Source organism: Solea solea, chromosome 3, assembly GCF_958295425.1.
Source record: "Solea solea chromosome 3, fSolSol10.1, whole genome shotgun sequence".
NCBI classification, from domain to species: domain Eukaryota; kingdom Metazoa; phylum Chordata; class Actinopteri; order Pleuronectiformes; family Soleidae; genus Solea; species Solea solea.
The window spans coordinates 11,059,441-11,084,584 of record NC_081136.1 but is presented as its reverse complement, the minus strand read 5'-3'; the positions used below and the strand labels follow the sequence as shown (position 1 = coordinate 11,084,584).

Below are 25,144 nucleotides of genomic sequence, written 5' to 3'. Positions count from 1 at the left end.
TGCTACAGATGTAGGTTAGAAGCACATATAAAACATACATTAAAAAATACATGGTGAACCAAAGGCCCTATTTATATGATTTCCTGTAAAGAAATGTCTTCAGTTCCTTTTTAAAGGTTTCCAAAGAGAACATGAGTCATCTTTGTGGAGGTTCTTACAATTTTTCTTGTCCATAGATCCTGATGAATGGGTTTCTTTGCAACAGGAATACCGAGTGTTTGTTGTACACTCAGCCAATCACATGGCAGCTCATATAGACATGGTAAAGACAACCTGCTGAAGTTCAAACCGAGTAGCAGAATGACAAAAGAATGACACTTTGAATATATTGAATTATTTCAGAAACTGTTGATCTACTGGGATATTCACACACAACCATCCCTAGTGTTTACAGAGAATGGTCCAAAAAAAGAAAAAAACATCCAATGAGCAGCAGTTCTCTGAGAGAAAATGCCTTGTTGATGCCAGAGTTCAGAGGAGCAGATGAGCTAGAGCAGCATAAGACCACACCAGGGGTTACTCCTGACACTTTATTAGGTCGCCTGTACCCAATAAAGTGGCCACTGAGTACATTTGTACATCCCAGTGTAATGGACCTGAATGAGTAACAATTTAAAGGGCTTCATTGTTTCCTTGACACAAACTCAACATGTTTTTCAAACTCTCCCTGTCAGTAATTTTCCCAAAAGATGTTTTCTCATTTGACATTTTCATTTCAATGTTAGCGTGCACCGTCAACCCTCCATAGGCAATGAGATGATATTAAGGGACTGTGAAAGCCATAGCACATGATTCATATTATTTCCATACGCATCAAAGCATTCAGTGACAACTTGTTTCTTGTATGGGAGCATCTGTAACCATTTATCAGGGTCTGTACATTCATGGCCTCTTCGTACCTAACCTAGAGCGACACACTCAGTCTACTGTAGGTTTATATTCTGCTTTACTTGTGCACGTGTTTCATCTTTACTTGCTGAACAGCAGCATGTCCTACAAAACCATAGGAGAGGTCGAGCGGTGGTGAATCATGTTTGATAATTCCATCTCTTCCTCCTCTTCTACTTGGACGTCACCTCTCTCTTTCTCTCTCTCCTCCTGCCCTTCATATCACCACTCCTTCCTTTCCCTCTCTTAGTCATGGCATGGATGTGTCATTCTTTCTATCACTTTGGAGGTTCATGCCTGCTGAAGCGCACCGAGGTGATCTCACAAGCGCCAAAAACAGTGCCAAGAAGACACAAGACTCCCTCCTCTCCATTCAAAAAAAATTAAAAAACAAACACCACCTCCTCATTCCCAGTGGATGGCACAGCCTGGACTGTGGACCACACCTCCACGCCGTGGTGGACGCAGTCAAGACGTATAAATGAGGGTGCAAATGCAGAAGAGGGACCAGAGTCTGCTGTCCAGATCAGATGAAGATGGAAATTGCCAGAGCACACTTGATGCTTGCAGCTGCAGGCTTTCTCCTGTGGAGCAGCGGTGGATCTGCTGCACCCATGGAGTGCCACTTCGACTCAAGAGGTGAGACCTCAAACTTTTAACATCTCACTGGACATCTTTTCTTCATGTAAAAAAAATAAAACATACATCTCCATTATTTAAAAAATAGATTTCTGATTCTAATTTTCTGACCTCCAAATGTTGTTCCAGCACGGTGTGTGTTTGAGGGAAGACACTTCTCACTGGGTGAAACCTGGATGGACAACGCTTGCATGCAGTGCACGTGTCTGCACCCGGTTGGCGTCGGCTGCTGCGAGACGTGAGTACACAAACATCCTGCATGTTACTCACGGTTACTCCATTGTCAGATTCAGAAGGACGGAATGAAGTTACTTCACAGCACTCGATCTAAAATTGATATGCATCATGGAAAAATCTGTGTTATTGCATTCGTCAGTGGAGGACATCCAGACCTTCATTTAAGTAGAAGCAGTGATACAATGTTTTACTATGATTTAGGGAAAAGGTACTTACCCATTACAAGTAAAATGTGTTCCCTCAAAAATGTTATTGTTACTAGAATAGAATAATACAATAAATAACATAACAACAATTCAAACAGGTAAAAGATACAATATTACAACAAAACAAGTAAAATTCATTAATAAATAACAATACAATATAATTTACTGCAGTTGTAGACAATTGAGGTACACATAAAAATAGCAGTAGATGGATTCATTTGACAAATGCCATTTTATTTTAATAATCAACATTCACTGATTATTGCTTATGTATACATAAATGTATCAAATAGTTAATTTGACAAAGTTATGTTTTAGTTTTTTTTCAATGTCTGCAGTACACAAAAGCAGAGAGACCACAATTGTTCATTTAATTTGAGCAATTTTGCACATCTTTTGTTGTATTTAAACTGTTGTATTTTAGCTGATGGAGGAAATAAATTCAGCCAGTCACATCTTGAACAAAAGTGGCATGATAATGTTGACCATTAGCTGCACTGATTTCATATTGGTCGACCTCTATCTTAAACAATAAGTTATAATTTATGACAGAGTTCAAAATATATATCCAGAATATATATATATATATTATATATATAATATATAATAAAACGATCTAATTGCACTAAATGTTTAAAAAAGAAATAAAAACAGCAGCAGAATAATCTAGAAAGTAATATTCAACTATAGCTGTGCAGAATAAATGTGGTAGACTACATGTACAATACTGAACAACAAAGTATGTGCTTAGATAAATGTACTCAAGCTACTCTCTAGCATCTGGCATAGAGAGTTCAAGATTATTTTCACTGCCATAGCTGAGAACGTCCATTAGCTGATGTTCACCTTCCTATCGGTGCATACAAAAGTTTATAGTGTGCGCACAAAAGTTTACAGTGTGCGCACTTGGAAAAGTTTACAAATGTTTATCTTTACCTCCCGGCATATGCAGGGTGCATCGGCCAGTAGATTTCCCCGCGTGGTGTCAGGTACGGGTGGAGCCAGTGACCTGTAAAGTGACCCTGGTGCAGACGGCTGATCCTCGTCTGCCCTGTTTCCCTGGTGACCACCTCAAGGATCCCAGTCATGGGTCATTTCCGCTTCAGCAGCAGCAGCAGCAGCAGCTTCAGCAGCAGCTGTTTGAGGGGTAGAAACTATAGAAAGCTGCTAAAATCAGCGACTATGTGTTCAGCCTGTTTGCCTGTGAAACCATTACTCACTTCATCTAAATAACAGTTACTATTGTCATATACATACTGTACAAATACAAATCATTAACAGCATATATAAGTTTCAGTGAAGGAAATGTGACACTTGTCTGTGAAGGAATATTTAAGTAAGACCTCAGAATTTTCCAGCAGAAATCACAGAACATGATGCTTCAAATACACAAATTTAGCATCGACTTTTCATTAGATAAAATGCCCTTTTCAGGATCAGTCTACCTGTGGTCATCATAGGCTTTAAAGTAGAGGAAACCTTCACTTTAATATTCATACTGGGAGCTTTTTGTGCTGAAGATATAAAAGATTTGTACAAAAAAAACTATGTACATGATCCCAAATGCCAGATTATTCCAGTGCTTGATGTACATATAAGCATATACCGTGTCATACACAATCTACTGAATTTGACCTGTTCTCTGCTGTAACTCATTTAACCCCAAAATAAAGTTGTTTACGAAGATGATGATGAATTCTGTGTGGTAACAAACAAGGCCATTTTTTTACATTTAAATCACACTTTTAATTCTCTTGTATTTACATCTCAGTATAGTCCTTCTTCTTTTAGACTTTATATTAAAAGAAAGACACTTAAACTGTAGAAATATCTCGGATAAGAAAACCCCCCCCACAAATATCGAGTGTGCAAGGAGTTTAAAAAAAAGCAAATAAATACAGACACGCACAACAGAGAGAGAGTTGCACTTCACACGGTCAATGTGCGGTAGACTTCCTGAAAAGGAATATGTAATCAAAGTCCGGGTGCATCGTAAAATGCTCAAGAAAAAAGGCAAATTATAGGTTGCATACTTAACATATGAGGTCTGCATAAAAAATGGAAACAAAAAAAATTTTTGATCAAGAAATGTGCACATCTGTGCTGAAACAGTTTCCTCCTCTGGAAACAAAAACAAACTAGTTGATATCACCATTAAAAACATTAACACCTGATCACCTCAGAGTCAAATATTAATGCTGTTTCTCCCTGTAAACTGGGAAACGTAGGATGCCAGGGCCGGGTTGGTTGGGAGGACTTTGATAGGCAGATCCCAGCTGAAGGTGTCCACATCCACATGCTCCGCCCCGGCCCAAACTGTGACCTCTGATTGGTTCTGCAGTACAGTGGGTGGTTCCATAGGCTCCCGGGCTGTGACGAACTCAAAGTGCAGACGCCACCGAAGAGAGACTGAACAAAGAGGACAGAGTTTGGACTTGATATATCCTCTTATGATGTGATTAGAGAGTTCATTTGATACCATTTCTCACCATTAGATGTCACTAATTCTTACACACTTTTATTGATACCAATGCTTATCAATATACTTATTGATACTTTTCTTTGCTTGGCATTATTTAGTATTTAGCTGTATACATTTTAAGTTATTTAAAGTAATGCTAACAGTGTTTGAGGGAAGCAGCTGCATATTTACACCCAGCATTCCTTCACTGTTAAACTGTGCTAGGACTGCAACTAACAATTATTTGCATAACTGATACATTTTAGGATTCTTTCTCAATTAATTGATAAGTAGTTCACAGAAAATGTTGGTTGGTGTTTCCCAAACCTCTAACTGATTAATTCATAACCAAAATGGTTGACGATTAGTTTAGTAATCGATTAATAATTGATTAGACCTAGAGAACACTGCAGATGTTAGCAGCAGCAGAATGTTAGCTCTATAGAAGCATGTTATATGTATATGTGTTTGCTGAGTTTGCTGAGAGTTGCTCGTTTACTTGCACCTACACGAGACAAGAGTCGCTTTGTTTTCACCGAGTGTAGCGAATTGAGCGTAAACCTTCGAGTGCTGATCTGCCACGATGGCATGACACACGATGTCAACAGCTTCGTCATCATTAGGGGGCGGCTGTTTTTTTCTGATTTTCAATTGTTCTACAGCAAAGTTACATTTAAGGCAGGCGTGTCCAAAGATTTTATACGGCCCGCAGCTTCGGTTCAGTTTTATAATGTATTATTTATGGCCAGGGACAGGAAATCGGCCCAGGCATTTTTCTATATACGATCACGCGCACACATTTTAAACAGCACTATAACGAGTATCATGTGCTGTCCCCATTAGCTCAGCTGGTAAGGAGTTGAGCCCTGAAACCAGAGTCCAGGATTCACATCCTGGCAGTGACAGACAGATACACAGATTCACCAACTGCTAAATTGTTATAAAAAAGTACATATATTGTATTAAACTTTTAAATCAGGTTTTCACTATTAGTGCCATGTGCCTGTATATGTTACTTTATGCAAGTAAAGTTGATGCTTTCGTCCATTTGTTCACTCTTGTATGGCTTAGATTTGATTACATTGCCATTTAAAGTTTATATTTGTGAAAATGAAAATAAAATAGTTATAAAACATTGCATTTGCATGTAACTTTTAAATGTCTGAAGGGACCATTGGCCCCAGGAATCTTCACATTATCAAATCTAATTAAACTAACAAGTGTAATTCTAAATGGCAGAATAAAAATTATATAGACAAATCCGTCTGAGCATGCACTTGCGATCAGACATGGTTCTGTACAAAGGAGACTGACCTATATCTGTGCTGAAACCTGGTGTGACGTTGAGGGGGATGGGAAGGGAGAAGTGGCTGGAGGCCGTATGGAGGCAGGACTCCAGATGTCGCCCGTGTCCACTCACACTGACGGCGTGGCCGGGACGTCGCTGGTACTGTTGCTGGATCTCCTCCTCGCTCTGGAGGCTCACCGAATACTGCAAAAACACAAGCGGGAAGGCGTCACTCACACAGCCATTACACGCACCAGTCAATGTGTGCAGCCGTTCACAACTAAATCTTAACACACCTGCAAGCAGGGGATGTCACCCTCCGAGAAGTTGAACGTGCCGATGATGTCCTCCCCGAGTCTGTAAACAGTCTTGAAGATGCAGAACTTTGCCACTTTTCCTCGCATGTTGGTGATATTGAACATGTCTGAAGGAAAGAGAAACCCACAGGTCATGAGGTCAATGCACACATCCAAACCAATGACAGTGGAGAATGCAAGCAAAGATCATTGTGTAACATTTAGGTCCCAACCATTCTACTGTCTCAATCTGTTCCACCTTTTTTTTTAATCTTCATTAACTTACTTTTACTGTATTTTTTATTTACTGATATGTTTTCCCCTGCAGACGTCATATAGTTTCTTCTGTAGTGAAATAAATATAATATTTAGCATACTTCAAAAAATGGAAAATAAATAAACATAAAACAAATTGTTGGAGCGGGGGCCAGCATAGAAGTCAAGGAGGTAGCAGCATATTCAGCCCACAGTTTTAGTCATTAGTCATATCTGGGCGTGTTCTTTGATATCTGAGAATACATTTTAAAGACAATATCGGCCAGTAATGACATTGTGCCGATAATATCAGGCATCTCTATGTTTATCCATCAAGGAAAATTGATTTTCTTTATGTCTGCACTGTGTGAGAAAGAAATGACAATAAATCTGATTTGAAAACATATTGTTAAACATAGAACATTTATATGGAATTTAATGTTTTTCTCCATGTGAGTATAGTTCATATTTTATTTACTCATAGTGTTAAATATATAATGTGTGAAATTACAAATGATCTTTTACCACATGCAGGTGTCAATTACGACAAATTATGTGACAGTGAAGCTTAAAGACCAGCAAAGTGATTTGATTTGTCGACAGAATGCTTTAAGAAAAATACTAAATATTTCGCATTTTGTAGCTGAAAAAACTATTCTTCAGATCTAGAGACAGTGGGTTTACTAATATAAAAGCCACTGCTGGGACTTACGTGGGCAGCGTCTCGACGTGGTGACCATAAGCATGTCCAGCGCTCTCTCCAAAGACCGAGTGTCTCTGCGACTTGCTTCCTCTTCCTCTAGGAACGGGTTCGATGGGGAAACCTCTTCATCCTGGGGAAATGGAGGTTCTGGCATGCCTACAGATCGGCCGAGAAAATGTCAGACATTAATGTACAAATACATTGGCCATCACCTTATGAGACCCCTGTCTTTTTGTATCTTGAAACAGAAAGACAGTCATTTATATCTTGTTAAAAAAAAATCAGATTTTCAAACATAAATTGAATTTCTCTGTACCAAAAACCTGATTCTGTTCTGCACAAACTGCATTTAGTTATTAGTTATATAGCAGTTATTCTTATAAAATAAAATTATATTTTATATTTAATTTTAGTAGTTATTCTTACTAAATAAATGTTAATCTTTCATTTGAGTAGTCATTCTTATAAGACAAATACACATTTCTATGTTATCTTTCATTTTAGTTGTGCAACTTCTTCACGCACAATGTCAATGCCGTCTCACAGCTTTTTACTACTTCTTGTATAAACATTTTGCCTTTACACTAAACTAACGTTATCTTTCATTTAATGGTCGTTCCACAACTGTCGTGAAACATGCAGTACCAAGAAGTAGCGGCACTGAAATTATGCTCTCTGAGCTTAAAGAATTAAACATTTTGAAGTTAATGGTTAATAGAAAGACATGCAATGGTGCTCCATGATGCCAAGTTATTTTGGTCTGTGATGTAATAGGTCAGCAGGTAAACTCCTAATACTAACAAGGCCTATCACTATCTACCGTAGTGGAGGCGGACACTCTTTATTAAATAAAGTGATCCCTGCTGGTGTTGGGATACTGAGACATGGACAGTTGGCCAGTTAAATGGGGAAGGAAATGTTCTTACTGATCACTTAACACTCACTTAACACAAACCTCTCTGAAATAAAAAGCAATTGTTTGTTTGGTGCTATGATTTTCCTTATTATAATCTTCATTAACATCTATGGTACAAATAAACATTTCACTTTTCTTGTATTGAAGTGAGATAAGAGATATTTGTAATTACCACAGATGGTTTTAAAGTGCAAAAGCATTTGATATTGAAAAACAGCCGTCTCACCCTGCAGAACCAGCACTCTGAAGGGAACTCTCAATAGTTTAATGGGAGAGTTGACTCTCTGGCAGCCGATGGTCAGTTTGTAGACATATTTCACTGACTGACCACGGAAACTAGGAGGACCATCTTTGGGTACAACTTCACTGTATGAATCTGTGGCAGAGCAAATCACAAACAGAAAGATATATGGTCATTTGTAGATGCTGCATTACACTGAAGGAAAATACCGTATTTGGCCTGTAAAGATGTCGGCGATCTTCCGAGCGTTATTATATCACATCCTTGGGTTGTATATAAAAAAATGTATGTAGTCTTCTGGGTTCTAATCTACTTCTCACTTAATTGATCATGTCAGTAACCATTTTCCTGAGGAGTTAATGGTCTCAATCTTTAGTTTAAGCTCTTCTTCAATAGAACATAACATCACTTTTCTAAATTATGTTCATATTTAGAGGAAAACAGGCAATAAATTGTCCAATAGCAACCTGGTTGCAGGGGACGTCTCTGAACTAACAGTTGCAAAACCACAACATGGCACCGGCCAAACTTTAATTGTGGAGGCCATGCAATGGGAGTTCAGATTCTTATGGGTGATGTTATCACCAGTCCCCAACTTTGTGGTACACGGGTAGATTTAGCTCATTAAAAAAACATGTTGCTGTTGTGGATCTATATTCTGCGACACACAACACTAACTTACATGTTTTGCTCTCCCCGGGGTCCAGACGAAGGTCACAGAACAGTATCTTAGGTGGCGTGTCCAGCACACACTGCCCTCGCTCTCCTGTAAAAGACCAACATTTGTGTTGCAGAAATTGTAGACATATTACACATGAAGCAAGAATTTCATTTCAAACCAAGCTAATAAATCCCAAATCCTTTTAAACCTGTGTGTAAACTACCTCTTTAAGCAAAAAATAATTGGTTTATGCTAAAACTACTAATCAGCAAATAGTGTTTTTTTCCCCCAGTCTCCCACTGACCTCTACTTGGAATGAGTACAGTGTCACTTTCAGCCTGGACATCCTGTTTGTTGCCCCGGGTTGGCAGAGCCACTCTGCTCTCACTGGCATGAAACTGGCAGTGAATCTGGGCACTGGCCCATGCCAACATCTCACTGGGAGACAAATGGAAAAAAAGGGTTATACAATGGCGAAGTGGAATGTTGTGAATGAGTGATAAAAAGTGCTTAATACGTCCACTAGCAGCTAACCTTAGATAACACGATAATAAGGCCACAAATCATATAAACATAAATTCAGGATTAATTAAGGAAATGCAGAAAACAATAATAAAAAATGTGTCACCATGGACAAGGACCATGGTTATAATAGTTTGGGATGTGTCATTAGTTTAGTTTTGGCTTTTTTTTTTTTTTTTTTTTTTTTTTTTAAATGTGTTAGTTTCAATTAGTTTTTAAAGTGATGTTGCTAGTTTTTATTTTTGTAAATTCTTCGTTTTTTTTTGTTTTTTATAATCTGGAGTATTCAACATTCAAAAAGGTATTTTGCCATAAAAAACCCAGCTAATGAGGAGTCTCAGGGAGCTCAATCTGGGAGAAAACATGAGCAAAATAAAAAAAATAAATAAATTAAAAAAAATAATAAACCCCTAGACTAGAGGTTTGTTTCACTTAGATGAACCAACTCAACTCAATTAACTACATAACAAATGTTGTGTTTAACTGCACAGCCAAACATCATTTTACTATGAATGAAATGGCTGTCTCAAATAAAACCTTTCAAAATTGATGGCAGAGAAAAAAAATAATATACATCATAAGAACTAGTATGTCTTATGTAGGCTTATGTATGAAATTAATTTAAAAAGACGAAAAAAACTATGCACATTTTGCTACAAGTGTGTTGCTTTTGTTAGTTTTTGTAAACACACAATTCAGTTTTAGTTAGTTATTGTTCTATTTTTATTGTTATTTCAATTTTGATTTTAATTTTCGTTAATTCATTAACTATAATAACTTTGTCAAGGACTGGCAAAATAGCTACAGAACATTTTAAACAATTTCAAAACAGTAAAATAAAATAACAATTGCTATCACACATACTCTTAATCTCATCAAAACATAACCTCCATATTAAAGTCAATCTGACATATTATGTGAAACAAACAAAACTGACTTTTTTTCTGAACTTAAAATAAATTCATAAAAAAGCTTGCAGCAAATACATTTAATTATATATAAACTATTTGTAAACATTTACATTTAAAATGCCACAACCCTCACACCTTTGCCATGCTGCTTAAATAAATATGATTCACACAGTCACATACAGCAGAAATACGAATGTCGATTTTGGCTTTACAAAAACACATTAAAGCTTTAAATTGGCCAAAGTAGCTCACTAATAAACGGGTGCAATTGGGTTCTGTATGTTAATTCCATACTTTTTCCAACCTTTCATCATTTTACCAACAAACTCATGAGGCATGTTTTGTGTGAAGCTCTATGATTGACAATTAGGTGAAAGGAGGAAAGTTGTACCTGGTGGCAGAGGTGGACAAGTGGGACATTGGGTTGGTGAATGTGATGAGACACTCCATGAGCTCCCCGGCCAGAAACACAGGACCTCGGGCCACGGAGGCCAACACTTCAATCATCTGTAACATTAGACAACAAGGTAGCGTTACCTACAAAGCACGACTTCTAACACGGAGAACAAATCACAATGGCATTTTTAAATAAACGTTTAGCTATCCCAGCTAGATAAATATGGCTGCAGACAGACGTTATCTTGTTAGATTCGACTCACTATTTGCCCTATTTTAGGTTTATTCAAACACAAACCTTGGCCTCAAATTACACAGCAGCAAGACAGTTGCGTCGCCTTTTTCTGGAACACACCCAATTTTACTTTTTGAATAAAACAACTCCGTTTTTGACCGTGTTTCTGAAAGACTTGACCATTTTTTTTCTAGCTGCTGTAGCTAGCCACCATTCCCTACTACAGTAAACAAAAATTCAAGCGCACGTATGCCGTAGCGGTTGCCGTGCGACCAACCGCAAACCACGGAAAAATAAAAGTGTAAAATTAAGAAAATAGAAAATTAGAAATGCATATTAGCGTCGACAACGTGTTAATATATTATTAATATAATGGTGTTTTAACTTCTTTCTATAGATTTATTAAAGAATACAACAAAAAAGTACAACCCTGGGAAAGTTATTTGTCGGCCATCAAAAATACATCGCGTGGCAGAGGTAACGCGAGTAGGGACCAGTGGATTAAATATTTACAAATAGCCGTTGTTTTGTACACTAACACTGTACATTGTTGAGACAAGTGTTACATATAACATATTTTAAAATTGTATATTTGACGGAAACTTCACGACACTTGTCATTTAGAGGAAAATAAAAAAGGGAGCTTAATGTACCCTTCATTTTTTAACCGAATGGTACAGTCTCGGCAGACACCACACCGCCTCTGTTTGGAATTTGAGCCCCTGGAACAGGGCTGTCAGGCATACACGGGCGATCTACAGTGATTGTAAGAGCTACTGACAAATATTAAGTATTCTTCAATTTCTGATTCAGTGAAGTTTAAAGGTATGTTTGCGATTTGAAGTAAATAATGCAGTAAAACGAGGAGGTAGCGTAGCCGTGAAAAGCCTGAGAGAAACTCATACGGTAGGCTTTTTTCGAGGACAAAAGACGCCGGATATGTGACAAATGTGAATTATTTACATTATAGATCAGTGTTACAAGGTGATGACAAAGCTGCGTAAGGACTAGAACGTTGCTGAGGTATTTTAAAAACAGTATCCTCTTCTCTATTTTTTGGATGTCGAGTTAGTTGCTGCTGTTTTACTTAAGCTTATGCATATACAGTATGTTTATGTTGATATGATATAACCTTGCAGCTAATAGCAGGGTCATTGATATGGTGGCTTCATATGTGCTCTCCTAATGATAAGCAGATACATGCAATAACTGCATTTTAAACCGGTGCTTCCCAAAAGGTGGGATGCCAACTGGTGGGCCTTGGAGCCATGAAGATGACAAATTATTGTTACCTTATTCACAAAATAAGTTGACAAGTTTGTGCATAACATAACATTTTGACAATTTGCCAGTCATACAACAGCTAGTTATTTTCAATTGATAAACCATTGAATTAATAAAACAATTTCTGTGCCCTAATAAAAATGATGTTTTATCATTTTGTTCACATTCTGATAATATAACATAACATTGTCTGATCCCACTGTAGGTGTACCAGCTTACTGACTGAGATCCTCAGGGCTTCCTGACTGTTTTGAGCTGTCATCCATTCAGACAGCACAGTGGCATCTGAGCTTCATACAAAGTGGTCTGTCATCTCTAAAAATACTGGAGATCTGGGGGTTGTGGTAAAGAAAACGAAGATATAATTTGCCCCTGCCGATTTGCCCCCTCAACTTGGAGATCTAGAGACCTGATTGATCATGTGGACACTGATTACTTAATGGTAGGATTGGGACATCATCTGTGAAGGAATTCCTGGGTAAAACCAGAAAACCTGTTCTGCAAGTATTAAAAGCTTGTCAGTTTGTTTTCAGTCTGAAATAACTCTTCATCTTGAAGACCAGAAACTGTTCACAACAACTACTTCAGACGGGCACATTTGGCTCTCTTGAAATCAGGTGGTGACAGGTCTGTGCTTGTATCCACAAGACCTGTCCACACCCATTCTCTATTTGAAGCTCTGTGCTGCTGGAAATTCGTCCAAAATGACTGCAGAGTGGGGTGAGAAATCCACAGCAGACCTCATGAGTAGGTATGTCTCTAAGGAGATGGGATATGGTGTACCCGAGGAGGGCTGGCGCATCTGTCTGGCGCACGAGTTCAAGGAGAAGAGACAACCCTATCAAGCAGGTGATGTCTCGCTGTCCTACATTTGGGAACACATTGGCCTTGGTCTAAGGTAAGATGTACTAACTGTTGTCCTCCTTTCAAAAAATACAGATGATAGATTAAACAAAGAGTAAGGCTATAATCTTACTAATCTGTGTTCAGAATTAATAATTTGAAAATTAAACAATTATATTATATTGTTTTTTTTTATAAATGTACAATCATCTGATTATATGAATAATTGTTTTTCATTATTCCAGAATGAGGCTCAGTCACATGATTCAGCGGCCCATCCCATACAAACATTGTCTAAAAATTAAGTTAAACAATACAGTGCACTGTTTGAACACAATGCAGTTTTTTCCTGTGCTGCTTTTGCTGGTTACAATTCACATCGACATAGGTCAAACTACAGTTCCTAGACCAACTCTATGCTAAGGTGCTTTTCTATGATACAGTTCCAGCACTACTTGACTCAACTCCGTTTGGTATACGTTTGGTATACGTTGTTTTCCGTTACTTTAGTACCTCCTCAACGTGGGTGGGGTCGTCATGGCACAACTGCACAAAACTGCTGTGGCGTCGTTTTATACACAACACACATACACAACTAGTGACGAGCAAAGCGGTTCTAGAATCAGTTAATTAAATAGATTAGTTCGGTACTTCCTGCATGACTCATTTATTTATGTTAATATTTTCTACAAACACTGATGAACAACATATTGTGGGACTGCATGCCCAAATCCACTGAATAGCTGCCATATAAATTGATAGCTGCACTAAAAAGCAGTTGAACAGGTGTTCTGGTATTGAGCTTGGGATTGCCTTGTATTCATTGCTTTCATTGTAATACTAGACCTGTGTTGTTTTAAACAAAATGGCCCTCTATGCAGACAGACTTTAGATTGAGGTTAGGTTAGTATACTCGGCCTGTATTCACAATTTGAGTTTAGGGTGGGAACCAGTCATTGCATTCCACCTGCAGGACAATAGAATCTGCCCACGGCAAATAACACGCTCAGAAAGTTACCATTGATCTGCTCATGAGTGGAGCGGTGTTGGCACACCGCTGGCCGTTTTTGTCCCTCTAGAATGTGCTTTCGTGTGAGGTTATTGTTTGCGGGAAAGTCAGGTGCTGTTTTTTTCATGCAAGGCAGGTTTGCAGCTGAACTGGATCGATCTCTCTCAAGTTACGCATGAATAATTCATATTCTCAACAAAATATGAATGCAACATTTTTGTTTTTGCACGAAAAAGGTGCACATTTTAGAGTAGCCTTTTATTTTGACAAGTCCAAGGCACACCTGTGCAATAGTCATGTTCTTTAATCAGCATGTCGATGTGTCTCACCTGCCAGTTGGATGGATTATTGTAGTAAAGGTGTAGTGCTCGCTAATACAGTAGCAATTTTTCTGATTTGTTTTTCATGTAAGAAATTGTCTTACGTAGTTAGCTGTAGGCAACTGGACTAGTTTGAGTTACCTTTTCACCTCCAAGAGGCCTCTTCACTTCTTAAGATATTTTATATCTTTTACTTGAATTCATGGAAAATGGGAGCAAAAACAAAACGGTTGTGTTTCCATAGTTGTTGAGTGTAATTTAATCATATTGCTGATCACAAAGTTACCTCCCTCCTTCACCAAACACTGAAAATCCAAGGGTCAAGCTTTGCAAACACAAGCTCAGATGTTGCAGTGTACCATGACTTTAACTAAAAGCTAAGCTTATTCAGACTAAATATATTGAGGGGCATTATGTTGTAAGCACCACAGTCACTTTAGTGCTGAACTAATCATGAACCCAAGACCTGTGTTAAACTGCTCAACCAAAACCTTTCATGATAGTAGATGATAATAGATTACTTACAGACTTTGAACTTTGGAGCCTCTGGCCTCAGGCTCCTGTAACTGTATATATCCCTACAAAAAGACACGAACAAACAGACGAGTTTTTAAAATTGTGCAGTTGCTCAGTAACCTCTTCTCTCTCTGTCCCGGTGTGTGGCTACCTTTGGGGGCCAATATCAGACGATTAGTTTTGTCAAAACAACTATAATTGGATATTAACTGAGACTAAAAATGGATCAGATACTCATTTTGCAACAGTATCGAAACCAACAGGCTTCCGTAATGTGCCGTAAGACAGGATAACACACGTGTGTGTGCCTGAATATTGAAGTTGAGAAATAGCAACAAGACAAACATTTGCAACTTAACTTAGCAAAGACAAATTGATCAGCAGCTCAAGTAAGTTGCCAGAAGTCACAAGGAGCAGAGATAGTAAACACTTACAGTTGCATGCTTATAAAATCAAACTATATACCATAGAATTATGAACATATAGTGAATAAACAGGGCAGTCAAACATCTACACTTCATCTAAGTTATCCAGAGTTAATTTAAAACATCCACTGACACCAGCTCTCTGGTGTTTTGCCAATGATTCCAAGCTACTGGAGCAGCAAAGTGGAACAATTTCTTTTTCTTATCCAATCTGGTGCAGGCTTTTGGGACATTTAGTAAAATAAATAAAATATCTTCGGTGCATTCACATACTGTCACTTATGATTTGTAATGTGATTGGTGTACTGTGTTTATGTTCAACCAGGTATATAAAATGGTGGTACAAGAAGACCCGTGTTGAAAAGAAGGCTCCGTTCATTGATATGTTTCGTCCCCTACCCTTGCAACAAATATATGGTGAGTTCAAGTCTGTGTCAGAACACAGTATTTTCAGGAGGTTTGCTGAAGTTTTATGGTGAGAAGCTGCATTTCTGTAGCCACCAGGGGGGGAACCTCTGCTGGTTACAAAAAAAAAGTCAGTTTGAAAGTCTATGGTCTTACTTTGCATATGTGTACATGACACAAACAAGTATTTAAAATCTCACAACGGATAAAAAAAAACAAATTGAACTCCTAGTGTTTTCCGCACTCCTGATATGCAGGTGTTCCACTTGGCGGTATTGGAGGAGGTACCATCACAAGAGGCTGGAGGGGAGATTTCTGTAGATGGCAACTCAACCCAGGAATGTATCACTACACAACTGTCACAGCCAACCAGGTACACAGGATCTTGAATCGACTGAGACTCATGTAAAAGCATTTTCAACGTCATTTAATCTGAGCAAACAGACACCATAACCTGCTAGAGCTAGATTTACACCTCTGATAAGTCGTCACTTATCATTAAGGCACGTGGTGAAAGTGAAATAGGCCCTCATAACGCGGTTGAAACAGAACCGGGGTGTTTATCTACATTCATGGGTCAGGTTTTTCTGACTGAATTATGAACAGCCATTATTTTGAAAAGGAGTGTCACTCTCTACTGTCATACGTTACTATTGTGTGTTTTTCCTTGATCTAAGTTCACAGTTTGTTTGCGTCGCGGAGGACAAACAGTTTACCAGCAGGTGCTCTCTGTCGAGCGACCGTCCACATTACAAGGCTGGAACTGGGGCTTCTGTGGGGAATATGCCTTCTATCACGCCTTGTACCCCCGCGCCTGGACTGTCTACCACCTGCCAGGACAGAATGTCACCTTAACGTGCAGACAGATCTCTCCCGTTATTCCCCATGACTACCAGGTAACTTCACTATCCCTCTCTGCAACAGTTGAGTTATGCAAATGATGTCTGGCGCTTGCACTTCCAATCGATTCTGAATATTTGTTATGAGATAATGGATTTGGATTAGACTAGATCAGAGGTAGATTGTAACAGACGGAGGACAACTCTGCTCCCCCTCAGTACTTTACATGCACAGTTTAGTCAGGGTATGGTTGTAGTTCAACTGTTCCATCAATTCACTGAATGAAATATGCCCCCCCATTCAGCCTGATAGTATCTGGGGTTTTCCAGTAGACACCAAAACAAATTTAGCTGGCAGCTAGTTGGTATCATGTCGAGCGTCATTCCTTGTCTTTTTACAATCCATTAAGTTCAAAATATTTCATTCCATAAGGTGACCGAGCGTAAATTCAGTCCAAAAATACACCAGTCTGGATTTCACAATGCTTGTCTTGCTGTTGTGCTGTTGTCGTCTTCTGTGTACCAGTTTTTTTCTATTATTTCCGGTTCAAAGCCAGGGATTGTAGAACATGTGCAGAGCATCGAGGCCAGTTTGAGTCCAGTTGAATTTACAGTATACATGCATTATCTGAGTGTGTTAGTCCAACTTCAACTCTAAATTCATCTTAGTACAACTGTTTACATGTATTCTCATCAAATCAAAGAACACAGACGGTGTAGGTTGACATGTTTTGTTTCAAAGCTCGTCCTCCATGCAAACATCTAATAATGAAATAATGTTTTTTAGGACTCAAGTCTCCCGGTGGCTGTTTTTGTGTGGGACGTAGAGAACAAGAACGACTACGATCTAGAGGTCTCCATCATGTTTACTGTGGTTAACGGCTCGGGAGACAAGAGCGACAAGAGCGGGGGACACTGGAATGAACCATTCCATCTGGAGAAGGAGGGGGAGGCGGTGTCTGGAGTCTTGTTGCATCACTGCACTACAGTGAACCCTTACACGCTGTGCATTGCAGCCAGAGAGCAGGTATGAATAGTAGCCGTTTGAAGAAGGGAATTATTGAAATCTGCTGTGCTAATGAGCAGGAGGTTTTAGATTCACCAAGACGGCAGGTGCGTGTTTGAGAACTTTTGTTTGTGTGCATATTTTGACAGCCGGACAGAGAGGCCAGTCACCAGACAGCGTTCAGCCCAAAGGGAACCTGCAGTGATCTGTGGAGTGACCTCATCACTGATGGACGACTGGACTCTCCTGCAGGTCAGTGGAGCGATGAGACTGATGCATAGGGAGCGGATGTTAAAATTCACTGAATGTGAGAAATGAACATCATAGTATGATGCAAAGTAATATACTCACTACAAGAATGCACCACTTCAGTATTTGAGCAGATGTGAAGGAACACACGTCTATGCCTCTGCAGGTTCCAGCCCACCGACGTCTAAGGGGGAGACGGTGGCAGCGGCGTTGGCTGAGGGCTGCTCGGTGGCGGCTCAGGGCCGCAACACGCTGGAGTTCTGTTTGGCTTGGGACATGCCCAAAATCACCTTTGGTTCTGGAGAGAGGGAACACATAAGGTAAACAGCTAAAGCTTCTTGTTTACTCTGAGTCATGTGTATGAAAAAACAAGTTACTGCGGTGAGGACCAGTAGTTCCTATTTTGTCATGTGATGCTGAGAATCTCTCCTCTGCTGCTGCTGAAGTTTTCTAGACGGGGACCTTTGGAACACTTTGAACTCCGGAGCTTTGTCGTGGTTTTTTGACTTCAACATCAACTAAAGACAATTACTGACTATCAAAATAACTTGGACCAAAATCTCACGCTGTGTGAAAGACTTTTGCCAGCATGAACCAATATTTACATACTATGGGTGTGGTTGCTGCTCCTCTTCCACTCATTTCTGCTTCTTCCCCAGCAACAATTTACAAGAGGAAGCGGACATAACATGTATATATATATATGCTGAAATGGCAGATTCTGACTGGCAGTGTGTTTTTTGGTAATGGAAACAAAACAACTATGGATGTTGAACCACTTCTTTATTGACAACCGCCATGTCTTCCACACATTCACCGCATGACCCACCTCTGATCAACACACCCCCTTCACAATAAGAGCTCCCACAATAAAGTTTCCCTCTATATTAACTGATGGACATAAACACATAAACAGGAAATATGTGTCAAACAATGTGGAATTTTACCAAATGTAACTTAACATTTTTGTCATATTCTATGTTGAGATAGTTTTTATAACCCAGCGCTAAAGTACTGTATGCTTTAAGATTCCTGAATAAAAAATTTCTCGAACCTAAACATAAATCATGTAAAACAAATTGATCTAGTAAGAGAATACAAAGTTCAGACACACATGACTTTACATAAAGGCTTTTTAAATGCTGAGTGTCCAAATCTAATCATTTCTGTTTTAGTAATTGTTGCATCTTTTGATGGATTTAGAGACTTATTGTGCCGACATGACCACTTTGTGGTGTTTTCTCTTTCCAGGAGGTACACTCGTTACTTTGGGACCAACAGCGACGCGTCTCCGTCTCTCAGTCACTATGCTCTTACACATTACAAACAGTGGGAACAAAGCATTGAGGAGTGGCAGAGACCAATTCTGCAGAACAGGTAACTGACAGCTGGGAAATAAATCTGTGTAGGTTGAAATATAAAAATGATCCTCCAACTGAAACAGGTTTCAGTGCTAGACATCCAGTGGTCATGCCATGTGACATCACCTCATGACTTAACTTGGCATGTATTTCTCTTGGTATTACAGTGCTCTCCCCTCCTGGTATAAATCGGCCTTGTTTAATGAGTTGTACTTTGTGACGGATGGAGGGACAGTGTGGACCGAGCTCGCAGAGGACGCAGACATCAGTGGCGGCATTCGCAGTGAGGACGGGGGTCTTCCAGCTCAGCCTGCTGTCATCAAGGAGTACGGACGCTTTGCCTACCTTGAAGGTAAACGTCAAAGAGTGCAGATTGTAACAAATGAAGTATTATACTATAGTGGCCTTTGCATACCAGAAAGGATGTCGTTGGTCATTTGTGTAGCAAGCCTCTGCTTCAAAGCATGCAATGCTGCTGTAGAACCATGTGACACGGCAACCTCCATATAAAAGTACATATACAGTACAAGGCTTATTCTAAGGCTTCTGCTTTTATTTGTAAAGTTTGATACACGTATACAAAATGCTTCCATGTAGTATACTGTATACAATCTGCCAAGAAACCCCTCCTAACTGTTACACACTTCACTTCTTTAGTAAAGGGATATGTTTTAGGGTTGGGCAAATTAACTTTATTTTAAGGTATTAGGCTTTTTTCTCATATGAGAAAATGAACATGGCTGCAGTTGATAATTATCAATGCTGTTAATGTAGATCTACATTTTTTGAAGCACTGTATATTCAGGGCTGGTTGAATTTAAACGAAAGATTCATGTTTTAATGAACAATGATTGTGTCCCCAGGTCAGGAGTACAGAATGTACAATACATATGATGTGCACTTCTATGCCTCTTTTGCCCTCATAATGCTGTGGCCCAAAATCGCTCTGAGCATACAATACGACATTGGTGAGTGAATATTTGTAATGTCAGTGTATTTCCAATTATTAAAGCATGTGTGTGTGTGTTTGATAAAGTACAATACCAAGACTCACTCTCTTCTCAGCTGGCAGTGTGATTCAGCAGGACACAACAGAGAGGGTGCATCTGATGAGTGGGCAGTGTTCTTATGTGAATACCAAAAATGTGGTGCCTCATGACATAGGAGACCCAGGTAAGAGAGCAATTACAATACTACAACTCCAAGGGAAGTCCCGTGGAGGAACTAGTTCCTTCACAACATAGGTTAAATTTAGGCAGCCGTAGGTTTCTTTTCAGTTCTGCAAAGTCTTAAAACTTCATATTTGGTTGTCATGGGGAATTTTTTTCTATCGTTATCGACTTGTGTTGCTAATAGTGGCTAGTCCGAGACATGTTTCCCGACTTTCCATCTGGAACATGGTGAACTCATGCGTGACACCACTCCCAGTTCTAACTTCTGATCTAAACGTAACGGCAGCATTGCCTCCACACTAGGGGGACTGTACGCATCAGTTATTTTAATACCCTAAACTTTTAATAATCCAAATGCAAACAATTGTAAAATGTATTGAACTGTACGCCATGGTCGTAACAAGGCTTATGATGACTCTTTTCCTAGATGATGAGCCGTGGGAGCGGGTCAATGCCTACCTTATTCATGACACGGCAGACTGGAAGGACCTGAACCTGAAGTTTGTCCTGCAGGTCTACAGGGACTTTCATCTCACCCAGGACACTCAGTACCTGCAGGACATGTGGCCCATCTGTAAGGTATAACAGATGATCTTTGAAACACTTTACTCTGCGATGAATCAATCGAAGCACATGATGTTAAGCTTATAAGTTCCAGTTATCAGTGGTGTTTTACTGTGTATTTAGCAAATAATGCAAGTGAATGAGGAAGTGAAGATTTTAATCTGAACAGAGAAGACATCGGGATTACTTAAATCTTGCTGTTGGCCTATTCTGTAGCAGGCAAGCTCCACAGAATACGACTCCAATTAAAATACGGCTGTACGGGTTGTGATGCGTAGGTAGACATGGGCTGAACACCGGGGCTGACACTGATTGCACCCAGCCGAGACCGCCCACCGAGAGTCAGCCAAGCCGGGGGGGGGTGATTCACCGTTCACAGCCCTATTGTCTTTGATTGTTTTGCTCGCCCAGCCGTGCTACCTGTTTCACCCACTGATGGGTTTCAGGTGTTTCAAGTCAGGCACCGCCCCAGCAGATTTTAGTTAGCAACACTACACTAGCAGAAACTCATCAAGGCCCTTTCCTGTAGCTTCCTTTCCTGTGTTAATCATACCAACTGTTTAATCTACTAATTCCTTGCAAAGGAGAAAACATTTTTCACTTAAAGTCTTCTTAATCTAAATGCTTTATACATGTGTATATACTGTATATGTATATATATATATATGTATGTGTGTATATGTATATGTGTATATATGTATAAATATGTATATATATATATATATATGTATATGTATATGTATATATATATATATATATATATATATATTTTTTTTTTTTTTTTTATTTATTCAGGACTTGAGTAATTTTACTGACATCATTTGCAACTGTTGTCCATGTGTCAGGTGGTGATGGAGTCAGAGCTCAAGTTTGACCTGGATGGAGATGGACTAATAGAAAACTCTGGATTTGCTGACCAGACTTATGATGGCTGGACAGTGACTGGACCAAGGTGAGAGTGTGGACAGGATGGAAAAAACATGGCCGACTTTTAACACACATCTGAAAATTATATATTTTAAATAAAAAACATCATTTAATATTTTATCTTTGGGCAAGGTAGGATGTGACAAATGACCACAATGTGCACCTATGATTTGATGTGTTTTACAGTGCGTACTGTGGCGGGCTGTGGTTGGCGTCCCTGTGTGTGATGTGTAAGATGGCCAGACTGTTGGACAATGAGGAATCATACCAATATTACAGAGACATCTTAGACAGAGGCAGTGCTGCGTTCGACAAACTGCTGTGGAACGGTGAGTTCAAACACCCGTTTCTTGTGCACTATGCAGTATTTATATGGAAGTACCTGCAGGAAACACGCTAACCCTGTCTTCAGTGACAGACTGATGGGTTAAGACTTTTATTCTCATGTATGGACTGACGCCAATATTTATTTTACAAAGATGAAAAAAATTAATGAATTCATAGCAGTAATTAATCTTGCAGGTTTAGTATGGTCCAACTAATGGGTGATAATCAGCTGCTTGAGACTTTATTTTTAATTTTCCTGTCATGTTTAGGAAAGTACTACAACTACGACAGCAGTGGTGGAGACCATTCAAACAGTGTCATGTCTGACCAGTGTGCTGGCCACTGGTTCCTAAAAGCATCCGGGCTGGGAGAGGGAGACTATCAGGCAAGTAAATGCAGCAAATGTTTGTCAGCTAAGCACATGTAATATCGATCGTATGATTAAGGTTTGACTCAAATATTTCCATGTGACAATGGTTTGAATAAAACCGACATTTGTTTATGTTAAAAAGTTATGCAGTGCAGCTTTAAATGTGGTAAATATATGGTCAGCTCTAGGAAGAAAGATGTGTTACATCAACTTGGGAATGTTTTTTTTCAGGATTATGACACTAAACACTGCTTCCTCCCTTTAGGCTTTCCCAAAAGAAAAAATGCTGACCACACTAAAATCCATCTTTGACTTGAATGTAATGAGCTTTGCTGGAGGCCAGATGGGGGCAGTCAACGGCATGCGTCCTGAAGGAGTCCCCGACCGTTCCAGCATCCAATCAGATGAGGTCTGGACTGGAGTAGTGTATGGACTGGCAGCCACTATGATCCATGAGGTGAGTTTGTCTGGAGCCTGTTTCACACAAAATAAGTATAGGTATACACAGGATTTGCAAACCAAGCTAAACCCACAAAAATGGCATTTGACTATGGTGTTTTGTTTTTTGCATATACATTTGCTTTGGTGTTGATTTCTGTGAGAAAACAGGTCTGTCAAAAAATGTTCAACCATTCCCTTATGTTTACGCTCATGTTTATTCTCTCAGAAGTTAACTTAACTATGTTACCTGGCCGAAAATGAATGTACTACTTATAAGTGCATTTATACAAGTGGACATGTGCTTAAGAATACAAAATGGCTTTGCTTTAAAGAGGCCACAGTTTCTCTGTTTCCTCCAGTCCTCCATTTGTTACAATCTGCAGTCTCACCATTAGATGTCACCCATTCTTACACACTGGACCTGTGGATTATCAAGAATAGGGTAATGCTAACCAAACGACTGTCTCACTCATCTTTGGTTGTGTTTTGTTACTCAGGGCATGTGGGATGAGGGAATGCGAACAGCAGAAGGTTGCTACCGGACTGTGTGGGAAAGATGTGGCATGGCGTTCCAGACTCCTGAAGCCTACAGTGAGAAGGGCTGCTTTCGCTCACTGGCTTACATGAGGCCTCTGAGCATCTGGGCGATGCAGCTAGCCTTAAATACCTCACAGACGACTCCGGCCACATCAGCTGGAGACACAAATGAGAGCAGAGATGGCGTTTGAGACAAAACAAACAACAACCAGCGCAACAGCTATAGTCAACCTTGACTTTTGAGTAATTTCCATGAAGTTCCCTGGAAAACCACCTCTAAAGCCACCACCATTATATGCACTCCCCTCCTGCAGTGCTCGGCTTTTACTGATGATGGACTGTGAATTTCCCTCTGGTGTTTTATTTTTTTGGGTTAAGGTTAAACCTACGATGGTTTATTCTAAACAAAGTTAGCAACTACTGTATGCAGCCATTGTATTGGTTAAGTTAGGGGTGGGGTAGAGTTTAGGTGTAGGTGTGCAGTGCAGAGTGTTGGCCAGGCTCTGTCCAAGTAAGGGCCAGTATGTATTGCTTCTTAAAAGTAAAGCAAAATTCTATTTGTACTCCTGGACATGCGTACAAAACACTACATTTAATGATTAACAATCGTAGTACAAACATAGTGAAGTTTGTTTACTTGCAACAAGTTTATATGCTGTTGTCTTGTACCAGCCATATGTCAGCATTGTGGTCTAAAACTAATGAGTATATCTAAAGGTCTGTGTGTAAATCAAGTTGATTTACAGTAACAGACACTTGAAAAGATACATTTTATTTTCCTTGATTGGATGTTGGAAGTGTTGAAAATAAATAAATATATATATGTATATGTATATGTTCTCAAAAAATAGCATATATATATATATATATATATATATATATATATATATATATATATATATGTGTGTATGTATGTATGTATATGTTCTCAAAAAATAGCATTTTGTGCCTTGTTGCATGTTGGCCCATATCTACAGAACTCGAATGTGGCTGCGACATTTAATGTTTTATAAAGATCTAATACTCATGACAATCTTGCTGAATAAGATGCAACCAACTCCGATTGTGATGTGTAATATATTGAAAACAACCACGATGTAATGAAATCATCTATAGGAAGTGTGTCAGCCCAAAGTGTTTTACAGTCAACTATATTTTAGACATAATTTAGCTAATCTTGGGGGCACATGTTGTTCTAATTTTATGCATTTCATTTATGATACTATTGAAAAGGTTTTACATTGTTCAGAAAATAAATCGGTCTATTCACACTGTTCATAGCTGCAGCACGTCCTCTCTGTATTGTCAGAAAAAGTTTTGTATTGATTGACATGTAGGAAATTGCATGTCCCTTTACCATACACATACTTTCAAGACAACTGCTATTTCCAGTCTCCCTCTCGAGTATTAAAATTCCCCTACTCACTGATGACAAGCACAGATGCCGGGTGAATACACTGAAGTACTTCATTGAGCCATTGCTGTACAAATCAGTCTGTATGAGATGCAGAATAAATCTATGAATATAAGAAAATGAGTAATTGCATTAAAAGCAAAGATTCTACATTGTACTGAATGTTGTTATAACCCATATTAAGTCTGGGGGGGGATTACGGGTTGTAAAATGAAACGGCCTATACCTAAAGTAGATGAATTTACTCAGCCTTAAATGTATATGTGATTATAACAGTTTT

At 39.1% G+C, this 25,144-nt stretch overlaps 3 protein-coding genes across 3 annotated transcripts; 2 read left to right on the top strand and 1 right to left on the bottom strand.

The window, feature by feature from the left end:
* Nucleotides 1-1,314: 1,314 nt before the first annotated feature.
* Nucleotides 1,315-3,219, top strand: msmp1 (microseminoprotein, prostate associated 1). The gene is made up of 3 exons (XM_058624786.1): nucleotides 1,315-1,527; nucleotides 1,657-1,765; nucleotides 2,923-3,219. The coding sequence occupies exons 1-3, from the start codon at nucleotides 1,419-1,421 to the stop codon at nucleotides 3,119-3,121; spliced, it is 417 nt and encodes a 138-aa protein (XP_058480769.1). The 5' UTR covers nucleotides 1,315-1,418; the 3' UTR covers nucleotides 3,122-3,219.
* A 472-nt stretch (nucleotides 3,220-3,691) lies between these two features.
* On the bottom strand, nucleotides 3,692-11,150 carry rgp1 (GP1 homolog, RAB6A GEF complex partner 1). The gene is made up of 9 exons (XM_058624785.1): nucleotides 10,919-11,150; nucleotides 10,616-10,731; nucleotides 9,096-9,229; nucleotides 8,813-8,896; nucleotides 8,116-8,265; nucleotides 6,983-7,129; nucleotides 6,016-6,143; nucleotides 5,746-5,923; nucleotides 3,692-4,379 (listed from the first exon to the last, which is right to left on the bottom strand). Exons 2-9 carry the CDS (start codon nucleotides 10,729-10,731, stop codon nucleotides 4,156-4,158), a joined length of 1,161 nt encoding a protein of 386 aa, XP_058480768.1. The 5' UTR covers nucleotides 10,919-11,150; the 3' UTR covers nucleotides 3,692-4,155.
* gba2 (glucosidase, beta (bile acid) 2) lies at nucleotides 10,599-25,021 on the top strand. The gene is made up of 18 exons (XM_058624787.1): nucleotides 10,599-10,751; nucleotides 12,345-13,037; nucleotides 15,578-15,669; nucleotides 15,915-16,030; nucleotides 16,335-16,553; nucleotides 17,284-17,523; nucleotides 17,652-17,754; nucleotides 17,918-18,071; nucleotides 19,003-19,128; nucleotides 19,280-19,464; nucleotides 19,976-20,080; nucleotides 20,178-20,285; nucleotides 20,712-20,863; nucleotides 21,694-21,800; nucleotides 21,962-22,104; nucleotides 22,372-22,487; nucleotides 22,738-22,929; nucleotides 23,411-25,021. Exons 2-18 carry the CDS (start codon nucleotides 12,844-12,846, stop codon nucleotides 23,639-23,641), a joined length of 2,583 nt encoding a protein of 860 aa, XP_058480770.1. The 5' UTR covers nucleotides 10,599-10,751; nucleotides 12,345-12,843; the 3' UTR covers nucleotides 23,642-25,021.
* The last annotated feature ends 123 nt before the right edge of the window (nucleotides 25,022-25,144 follow it).

Coding starts and splice junctions, on each gene's coding strand:
- gba2 (XM_058624787.1), top strand. CDS start 12,844: ATGACTGCAGAGTGGGGTGAGAAATCCACAGCAGACCTCATGAGTAGG. Junction 17,524..17,651: donor GCATTGCAGCCAGAGAGCAG/GTATGAATAGTA, acceptor ATATTTTGACAG/CCGGACAGAGAGGCCAGTCA. Junction 19,129..19,279: donor AGACCAATTCTGCAGAACAG/GTAACTGACAGC, acceptor TTGGTATTACAG/TGCTCTCCCCTCCTGGTATA.
- msmp1 (XM_058624786.1), top strand. CDS start 1,419: ATGAAGATGGAAATTGCCAGAGCACACTTGATGCTTGCAGCTGCAGGC. Junction 1,528..1,656: donor GTGCCACTTCGACTCAAGAG/GTGAGACCTCAA, acceptor ATGTTGTTCCAG/CACGGTGTGTGTTTGAGGGA. Junction 1,766..2,922: donor GGCGTCGGCTGCTGCGAGAC/GTGAGTACACAA, acceptor CGGCATATGCAG/GGTGCATCGGCCAGTAGATT.
- rgp1 (XM_058624785.1), bottom strand. CDS start 10,731: ATGATTGAAGTGTTGGCCTCCGTGGCCCGAGGTCCTGTGTTTCTGGCC. Junction 7,130..8,115: donor CAGAGTGCTGGTTCTGCAGG/GTGAGACGGCTG, acceptor GCCGATCTGTAG/GCATGCCAGAACCTCCATTT. Junction 6,144..6,982: donor CACGTCGAGACGCTGCCCAC/GTAAGTCCCAGC, acceptor TCTTTCCTTCAG/ACATGTTCAATATCACCAAC.